General features: G+C 35.6%; 2 protein-coding genes across 3 annotated transcripts in view; one reads left to right on the plus strand and one right to left on the minus strand.

Moving 5' to 3' along the window:
* LOC126370333 (mRNA-capping enzyme) overlaps positions 1-10,154 on the plus strand; it is a 373,272-nt gene that overhangs the window by 2,462 nt on the left and 360,656 nt on the right. Inside the window, exons 6-12 of one of the 2 annotated variants that reach the window (XR_007566857.1) lie at positions 591-836; positions 1,284-1,419; positions 2,089-2,234; positions 2,647-2,812; positions 3,466-3,566; positions 4,314-4,504; positions 5,494-5,709. Coding sequence is in view for 1 of the 2 variants with exons in the window: in XM_050015188.1 (XP_049871145.1) it covers positions 591-836; positions 1,284-1,419; positions 2,089-2,234; positions 2,647-2,812; positions 3,466-3,566; positions 4,314-4,504; positions 5,494-5,612 (1,105 nt within the window). In the remaining variant the exon portion in view is untranslated. Of the gene's footprint in view, positions 1-590; positions 837-1,283; positions 1,420-2,088; positions 2,235-2,646; positions 2,813-3,465; positions 3,567-4,313; positions 4,505-5,493; positions 7,353-10,154 lie in introns of those variants that run through there. The other variant, XM_050015188.1, reaches the window with a different exon arrangement.
* On the minus strand, positions 7,293-9,775 carry LOC126370839 (beta-lactamase-like protein 2 homolog). Its single transcript, XM_050015889.1, has 4 exons — positions 9,422-9,775; positions 8,982-9,142; positions 7,982-8,307; positions 7,293-7,637 (listed from the first exon to the last, which is right to left on the minus strand). The coding sequence occupies exons 1-4, from the start codon at positions 9,541-9,543 to the stop codon at positions 7,368-7,370; spliced, it is 879 nt and encodes a 292-aa protein (XP_049871846.1). The 5' UTR covers positions 9,544-9,775; the 3' UTR covers positions 7,293-7,367.

Consider the following 10,154-nt stretch of genomic DNA (forward strand, 5'->3'; position numbering starts at 1 on the left):
TCAATACCAGACATTTTTATCATTTAGGTAATCATTAATCTTATAATAGGCTTTTTTACATAAAGTAAGCTTCACGTGAGCTTTAAATTTGTTCTCTGACAAATTTAAAATATTATCTGGTATTTTATTGTAAAAACGTATACATAACCCCAAAAAAGATGAATTTAATTTACTTAATCTAGAATTTTGAACAACAATTTTATTTTTATTCCTTGTATTGTAAGTATGCCTTTCACAGTTTCTCGGAAGGAGAGATACATTTTTACGCACATACATAATGTTTTCATAAATATATTGACTTGCGACCGTCAGTATATTTATTTCTTTAAACAGCTCCCTTATGAAGTCAAATGGGTTGCATATTTATTGGTCGTCGTTAATCGTTTCATTCACTCATTTATTAAAAAAAAGTGATTTTAAAAGACTTCCCATCCCTTTTCTTTTCGGCGGATAAGAAAATGACAGGTATAACTTGAAATATTAGATTAAAGAAAAATATAATTCTGTTGGTGAAGTGTCTAGTATTAGTATTATTTGTATAGCCCACAATTAATGCTACTTGTAATAATCTATACTCATTAATATTCCAGCCACAAACCCAGAAAAGGTAGGAAAGAGACAACGTCAAAGAAGGCGTCGTTCATGCCGGGTGTTAGAGGAGTGGAACCGTTCAACACTCAGCCCCGTCTCAGCGAGGTACAAAGGAAAACTCAGGACTTTTGTGAGTGGGCCACCACGGGCTTCCCGGGGTCGCAGCCGGTGTCCATGGATGTTACGAACTTGAGGAAGCTGCATCAGAAACCTTATAGGGTTTCGTGGAAGGCTGATGGGGTTAGGTTAGTATGTTCAGTTTGTAATCAGTAATGTCTTCTGAGAGAAAAGATTGAAATTCTATCTTGGAGGGAAAGGTTCGAACGAGTTCGAACGCAACGTAGCTACCGCATAGTAAAGCCTGAAAAGAATATCTCCTATAGTGTAGGTTATGACTTGGATAACCATCCTATGCAATCCTAGTGTCAGAGTTAATATTGAACCACCAAAGGCCCCTTACATGGCACATGTAACGACTATGTACTTACAGCAGAAAAAAGTCATCATAATCATTAAAAAAGTATAAAAATATAAGTTGGTATTTCCAAATTCAAAATGCCAGTTTTAATTTGCAATTACACATAAATTTCATTTTTACGATGCTGAGTTTTGTTTTCGATTTTGTTTATTAAGTACTAATTCAAAACACTGCTTATTGGAAAAAAAAATTAATGATTTGAATACTTTTCCAGGTATATGATGCTAATAGATGGAGAAGGAGAGGTGTATATGTTAGACAGGGATAACTGCGTGTTCCGTGTATACGGGCTGCGGTTCCTGTACAAGAAGGATTTGAGGAGACATTTGAGCAATACTCTATTGGATGGTGTAAGTATTGTCACATCCCAGACTACCCAAAAATCTCATTCTTACCGTGTAAGTGCGAGCGAGACAGACAGACTGCTCGTGTTCCCCTGTACTCCTTAGCGGCTTCGGCCATTTAGACTAAAGTTACCGTTATATACATAATATTATTCTTTATTGGTATAGTATTGTTTCCCCACTATACATTCCTGAGAAATGCATTTTCAGAAGTACGTGACCTAACCTATATTCGGCTGGTTTTTCCTTCGCGGGTTAGAAGCTCAGACAGGCAGTCACTTCTGTAAAAATCCGGACCTACCAAATCTTCAGGTTAGGTAAGCTGACCCTGTGAAAAACGGGATAATGCTAGGGAGATGATGATGATGATGGTATAGTACTGTTTCCACTCTATCGGCAATTCTCTGTAAGTAGACAAGTACAATTACAACATAATGGACCAACCCCTACCGACACCCATACATAGAGAGACATAATCGTACGCTATGTGTGACGTCTGACGCCCTTACGATTGAAGACTAAAGTAAGACCGAGGGGAGGTGAGGTAAACCTAGCTCAGCCGCTGGTGGGGAGCGGAGAGTTGCGGTTCTACATATAACCTTATTCTATGTCCTGAACGACGATTGCGGGTGTGAAACTGTGACAACATGAAGATGATATTTGTATGAATTCCAGGAGATGGTGATAGACAAAGTGAACGGGCAAGAGATCCCGCGGTACCTGTGCTACGACATCATCAAGTTCGAGGGCCAGGACGTCGGCAAGATGGCCTTCTACCCTGTAAGACTGAACTGCATCGAGAACGAGATCGTGAATCCAAGGTGAGTTATAAAATAATTTCCAACTAGTCAAATCAGTTACTTTTTACTAAACGTCAAAACACGAAATTACTATGGAATTTGTACGAAAAAGCACACTGTGACGTCATAGAAAAACGTGACAAAATACGCACTTATTATTACATTTTTCGTTATTAAAATTCATAAATAAGTTAAATAGAAAAAAGAAAACGTTTTTTCGTTACCTTTAGATCTGTTTATTTAGTAATCATAATTGACCTAGGAAACTACCATATAATAGTATTGATAAATTCAAGTTAAATTCCAAGGGATAATGACAATTCAATGACATGAGGAAGAAAAAGAAAATCTGAAAGTATGATTTTGCGCCAGATCATAGAAACTGTTACTCTATTCTTACTTTAAACAGATTTTGTTTTCTTCTTAATTTCAGACATCAAGCAATGAAAGAAGGCATAATAAAGAAGGAGCGTGAACCATTCAGTGTTCGGTTAAAACAGTTCTGGGAGCTACCGATGGCCCATCAGCTGTTAGGAGAGAAGTTTGCGAAGACATTGTCACATGAACCTGACGGACTGATCTTCCAGCCTTCGAAAGAGGTAAAGCATACATACATAACCACCTTATGATTTTATTCAACTAGGAAGTTTAGCACAGACACTTGCTTCTTCCAAAAATTTGAGACTTTATTTAGGGTGATCAAAAACTAAATTTGTTTTGGCAATAATTATTCCGGTTGATTGAGGGAAGGTCTGTGCCCAACAGTGGGACGTTTTTACCATTACTTGCCTCAAATATTTTACCCTTGCTGTGCACGTAGTTTTAAGAACAGGAGTCTAGAACAAAACCTGAACCCTCATTCGTCTCATCTTATTTTGATGTTTTAAATATTTAGTTTTTTTTTTCTTGGTTTAAACTACAATCAGTCCTCTAGACTATAAGCAGTTTCGTTGAGTGGATAAGTGACGTGTCAGGAGCTACAACCAGTGTCACAGCGTCCCACTTTATACAACAAGGCTTCTCTTCAGTCGTTTCACCACATTTACGAGGTCTATAAGCTCTGATGCGAGGGGAAGTCGCTCTAGATGTTTCTTTTGGTAATTTTTGATCTCTTCAGCGACGGTTGGAATGTTAGGTATTTGTGTATTTCTTCATTCTTGCTAAACCATGGTGCATTCACAATTGAACGTAGGATGGCATTCTAAAATATTTAGTATATCTTTCTTTCTAATAGTAATAATTTGTATTCCAGCCCTACGTAGCTGGGCGGTGCGATGACGTGTTGAAATGGAAACCGAGCCACATGAACAGTGTGGACTTTAAGTTGAAAATCATCACAGAAGGTGGAACGGGGTAAGTAACTCTCTGCCCTGCACCAGCTTCACCACTGGGACTTACTACCCACATGGGTAAACAGAGACTATGGAATTCAATTTGCTTCAATCCTGACATACTTCACTACACACATACATATACTTCGTCACTGGGTCTTACTATGGTCTCACCACGGACACTTCATACAAACAACCTCGTTTTACACAGACACTACACATTGACATTATCGTATACGCGCATCTTTGTATGTGACGTCTGACACCCTACGATTCAAGTCTAAATTGTGTTCGAGTGGAGTGAGGTAAACCAAGCTCAGACGCTGGGGAATTGCCGTTCTATACGTAGTATTATTCTTTATTCTATGCTATAGATGGCGCTAAGGAGCGGACTGTGTCTCGCTCGCACTTACACGTTAGGCGGCCTACAGTAAGAATGAAATTTTTGTATGGATCTGGGGTGTGATACAGTTTATCATGCAGGAGCTAATGAATGCCGCTGAAAATTATGTCCTGTAATGTAGCAGGCAACACAATAACACATTATTTACATAATCCTTGTAAGTATTTTTATACTAACACTATATGGGCCTTAAAGTCTGAAATGAAGATATTTTTTTTTATTAATATGCAGGATGTAGGGTGTCTATGCCAATAGCACAGAATAAAGAATAATACTACTTATAGAACAGACACTCTCCGCCCCACACATTTTTGTATGGAGTATCTTGGGCGCAACAGTATAAAACTAACTACTCTATTGTTCCAGCATCCTACCTACAAAAGTGGGCCACCTATACGTGGGCCAGCTAGACATCCCGTTTGCATCGATGAAGGTGACGAAAGACATCAAACATCTGGACAATAAGATCATAGAGTGCAAGTTCGAGAACAACCAGTGGGTGTACATGAGGGAACGCACTGACAAGTCATATCCTAACAGCTACACCACAGCCACAGGTAAATATTGATTTTTTTTTTATTTATTTTGGCTTGGTGAAGTGTTTTTTTTTATAATAATCTATTATTTACTAAAAAAACAGGTACAATTTTATATAAAACTAGCGACCTGCCCCGGCTTCGCTCGGATGCAATGCTAACGAAAAAATGAAATTATTTTCGACATTTCAAATAGTATTTCTCCACTATTTAATGGATGTTATTATACATATAATGGATGTCTTAAAAACAAGTGCAGTGAAGTACACGCATCAGCTCTGAGCTGCTAGTGTACATAAACAAATATAATAATAATAATATAAAAATAAAATAACTGTATCTATTAAAAAACCGCATCAAAATCCGTTGCGTAGTTTTAAAGATTAAAGCGTACATATGGATATAGGGACAGAAAAAGCTACTTTGTTTTATACTATGTAGTGATACAAAACACGAAACTGATTGCGGCGGTTCCCGCATTCCCGCCCTTTTTCTCGCTCTGGCAAGTGACGGTTCTAAGTGACAGAAAAGAATAGAAGCATAGGAAAGTGCGATGCGGTGCGGCCACTTACACCTCTGGCTTTTATACTTTTGCTTTATAGCATGGCGCGCGGGATAGCTGTCAGTATAGTACATTTTCTTCGTCTGTCTCTTTCGCACTAGGCTGTTCTCTTTCTTTCTGTATGGTATATTTTTGTATTATATAAGTAATATAATCCCCAAATAATGCATCGCGGAGGTATGTGACCTAACCTGTATTGGGCTGGTTTTTTCTTCGCGGGTTGGAAGGTCAGACAGGCTAGACAGTAGTTTCTGTAAAAGACCAGACCTGTCAAATCTTCAGGTTAAGTGATGATATAGGGTAATGAATCTTTTTTTGACGTGACTTATTATAGATTTGCCGCAGATGGCATTAACTACTTGGCCGGACAGTTGGGGAGCGCTGAAGGCTCTCAACCGGTACGTTTAGGTGATGATAATATCATTGATGTGTGTGTATTTGTTTCCAGCCGTATGCGAAAGTATAAAGGACCCTGTGACCAAGGAGCGGCTGCTAGAGTTCATAGACAACCACCGGTTCCACGACGACTCGGACATGATGCCGCCGCCGAAGCGCGTGCGCCGATAGTATTACTCTATAGTCAGGGGAATGTCAGCACGCCTATACCGTCACTTGACAGCTGACATGTGAACAACTGGCATCTGTCAAAATCAAATTCTTAGCCAATATCTTCTAATATACAATTGTCATAAAAGATACGGATGACGTATTTCTCTATTTAAGAATGTTAAATCAATGAATTTGATATTGTTTTTTGACAGATCTCAGACAAAAGTTGAGAATGTTACAAAATAGGCTTACAGAGCTGAGTGACTGGTACTATTTTGTTTTTTGACGATTTTGCGTCTGTCAGTTAAAATTGGTCCTAAATAACTAAAAAGTGGATGGGTGTGTTACCGTCTAACTTAGTTTGTGATGTCAACACTTTGTCGAAAGTATGTGTAGCAGATTGCAGGCATAAGTTTATTATATCAAGTGCATGCATGCCTGCTTCTGACCCACTACATTTCAGACTAATCGAAATGTGAATTTTTACCTTAACCATATACCTTGTATAACAAATACACGACCAATCTCTGTCTGTAAAACGCGCAGCGACGGCGTGTAACGGCACTGTACAGTCATGAGCAATATCAGGTACCCACTTTAGAACCCTGTCGCACTATCATATTTGACATTTAATGAGACTTACGGTTTAATTTGTCAAAAAAGTTAATGTGACATGGTTTCAAAGTGTTTACATATTAGTACTCGTGACCGTACAACCGATATTGCACTTTACTTGAACAGCCATAACATCTTAATTTGAGGTAATGAACTTATACTACATGGTTCGGATGCTTTTTTAGAAAAACTCCTTGTTTACAGGTGAGATTTGAATTAATTGAAATGCGAAGTTTTAAAAACATTAACAGCGGACCATGCTTACGGATATTCTAATACACACATAGTTCCTCGCTAGAAAAATCTTTATAAAAGTTCAGTCACATAGTTCTGGTGAGAGGTTAAATGCAGAATTTATACTAGAAGGGTGACGCTACTTTCTAGTAAAATTTTCGCGTTCATATTTTAGTTGGTACAGAATTTTATATCATTGAATGGCATCGCATCGCATACAATGGTAGAGAATTTTAAATTTCTTTTTCACAAAAATGTTCACAAGCTTAAGTAATCCGTACTTAATTGATATCAATTTATTATTTTTCCTTATTAAGTCTTCCTTACCATATTTGCTATCTATCTATTTTATAGTAATAAAAACAATCACAAACTAGGTACGCCATAGTTTACCTCGCTGTACCAACTAGAATAATAATTATAGCAATATTTAATTAAGTTAAAACTTGTTGTAAGTAAGAAAATATTTTTTGTTTGTACTGCCCCACAATGGGGCAATTCTGATTTGATTTTTAAGAATGTACTCTGACTCTGATGAAATATAGCTCAATTTCCGTCGAACCAAACTATCCATCACCTATCATAATAATCGTAACAATTTTATGCTGTGAATTTAAATTATTTATATAATTAACTTTATTTTTTTATTTCTTCGATTCTTAAATCGATTTAATCAAAACTAATTGTACAAACTTCAAAGCAATGATGTTTATATCTTTTGCATTTTGTATGAACAACAAAATCTATTTATGTACCTATTGAAATGAGAAAATTATAATGGGAGGTAGGATGAATTGTTTTAAAATGTTGATTATGATGCTCACAACTAAGTATTTCAAATTTCTCATGTATAAATAGTTATTCTTTACACTGTTTTATTTATAAATTACATGTATGAAGTGCAGAAAACTGGATTGTTTTATTTTATAGACTGGAATTTATCATAAATTGCCACCGACTCTCGCCTTCGACGTTGATTTCTTTGACTTTGTTTTCCTTGCTCAGTTTGGTCAGGTGGTGGTTGACATTGTAAGCAGCAGCAGCCCATAAGTGCTGTGGAGTCTCCGTATATATCTCTTTCACTAAATCCATTTCCGTAAGTGATTTGTCAGGGTTCTCTTGTAATTTCTTCAATATCTGCTCTTCTCTTTGGTTTCTATGTTCTATGTAGTATTCAATCTTTTTAACTGGGTCCTAAAACAAATCAATAATTACAAAGTTTTTATTAAAGACAGCCTTTCTATACAAAATAACTTTAAACTGAACTTTACATTGATGTATAATATGTTACTATAGTAACACATTTTATAATGTGACATTTTATAAGTATTTTTATGACGATCATTTTAAAAATGAAATATCATACAACTTATACATTGTTTTAAGTATACGCAGTTATTATCATAAAACACATAATAACGGGTTGCGGTAAGAACCCATTATTATGTGTTTTAATTACAACTTATATTTGTTGATGTACCCTTTGAAATAGGTCTCATACAAAATGATACTACTACTACAACACTACTGCTACTTACATTGACAATGTTCCCATGCCCAGGATAAATAATTCTGGGTCTCAAATCTAAAATCCTTTGCAAACTCTTCATGTATGTGTACAAATCTTCAAAGACAGCCGTCCCTTCTCCAAGTATGCAATCTCCACTAAAGAGAATGTTTTCTTCTCGCAACGTAAGTACAACATGGTCTGTAGTGTGCCCAGGTGTATGGTGAACCTTTACAGTGGCTCCTTCAACGGTAATCTCTTGACCGTCAGATAACCAGTTCAACGGTATTGACGGTGGCAACTGATTATCTGCACTGTCATCTTTGCTACGTTTGTACTTCCATACTTTTGGTTGTTCTGAAAGGTAGGTAATTGTTACACTATTATTACAACTGATAAAATATTAGTAAGTGTTTTCATTGAGGATAAAAACTGACTATTCCTCCCATCAGGTGTCACTACTGTTAAGTGTTCTTAAATTTTGTCAGATCCCCATACTATTTGAGTAAACAACTATGTGCTGTGTTCAACTGCAAAATCATAGTGTTATATTTATTCCTTAAAAATCGGAAGGAATACTTATTTTCAATCAATACTGCTTTTTCCAACTGGCTGCTTTTCTTTTTCATAACTCATCCTTAAGACGATCTCGTCTGATATGTATCCACACTCCGTGTTTTATAGCAATTTATTACAAATTTTATTTTAGTATTTTATTATGGACAATATGGGGATCTGACAAAATTTAGGACTACCCAACAGTGCTGCTGCCTACATTTGAGCTTCTAGTTTTTATCCATTGGTAAATGTTGGTAATTTAACAATGCTTTTTTTTATTTATCTTTCAATATTTATGCATGACATAAAGGTAAAACCAGGAAGAAAAATCTCAGTCTTTCACATTTGATGACAAGTTTTTAGTATAAATAATCAAAATTATAATTTTGTCAGTCTTATGTTTATAAAACATACTTATTGTTTTTATTGGTAATTTAAATTATTTATTTTAATTATAAAAATGTTCCACTTACTAGCAATACTCCCATAGACATTCTCCACTCCACCAATATGGTCATGATGCCAATGTGTAACCACAATATGTTCTATATTAATTTGTTCTGACTGGACCACTTTCTCCAGGTGTTCCTGATATGCTTTAACATCTTTATCTCCTGTATCAACGAGGATCCGGCTGCAAACAGACACAAGTCTCAACATTAATTTTTTCAACTTTTTTAGTACACTTCTGAAATGTAATATTTATGTTGGCGCATTTATTGTCATATGATGACTAAAATATTGTGATAGTTATTCTGCTCCATTCATCTCATTGATCCGTATGATACTCTGTATCAATATAGAAGAAACAAATAGACAATACAGCCCCAACCTGTCATTATTATCTCAGTAATCGACAATGAATCCTTATCAGCTATAATCAGTAGTACTAAGGTTGCTTATTGATACTTACTTCTTGCCACTCCCAATAAGGTAGGTATTGGTTCCTTGAAGAGTCATGGGTCCAGGATTGCATCCTAGGATCCGTATTATCCTGTTCGACAGTTTGGTTACAGCTGGTATGACTGCTGCCATTTCTACAGAATTACTTTTTATCACAAAAGAAAACTACACATAAAATCAACAAATAACAACTTTTATTGTTGTCTCTTAGGAAGTCGTTGAAAGGCAGAATTGTAATATTAAAAAAATGTAACTCCAAAAACCAATAAAAATATATAAAAACAGAATTTACATTGTTTTACGACGTAGACTTTGAACTTGTCGCCAAAAATTCGAAAAAGCAGCTGTTTAGCTATCGAACAAATGTCAAATTACGTTATTTCTTGCCTTTGCCTTTCCCCAAGGAAACAAAAAAGTAAAAGATTCGTTCGAAATTGATTCGAAAGAATCTATTATTATTTCATGCCGCATGGCATGTTTTAAGATAATAATATTAATATTATTTAAATTATAATATAAATAAATTACGAATCTGAATTTCTAGCTTTAAAACATGAGTCTGCGTGTAACGAAAAATCAACAGTGTTGCTATTGCTGCTTATTGTTTTGTTCTGCAATCCACATTTATTTCGTTTCATTCATTGATTTCTTTTCTTTTTATATTATATTATGATATAAATTGTGTACTAACGCTTTTTTTGAGGCAAATAGTTTTGCCCGAGTTTCTTTTTAGATAAATAATT

Source organism: Pectinophora gossypiella, chromosome 1, assembly GCF_024362695.1.
Source record: "Pectinophora gossypiella chromosome 1, ilPecGoss1.1, whole genome shotgun sequence".
Taxonomy (NCBI): Eukaryota; Metazoa; Arthropoda; class Insecta; order Lepidoptera; family Gelechiidae; genus Pectinophora; species Pectinophora gossypiella.

Coding starts and splice junctions, on each gene's coding strand:
- LOC126370839 (XM_050015889.1), bottom strand. CDS start 9,543: ATGGCAGCAGTCATACCAGCTGTAACCAAACTGTCGAACAGGATAATA. Junction 9,143..9,421: donor CTTATTGGGAGTGGCAAGAA/GTAAGTATCAAT, acceptor GTCTGTTTGCAG/CCGGATCCTCGTTGATACAG. Junction 7,638..7,981: donor GGCATGGGAACATTGTCAAT/GTAAGTAGCAGT, acceptor GATTTGTTTTAG/GACCCAGTTAAAAAGATTGA.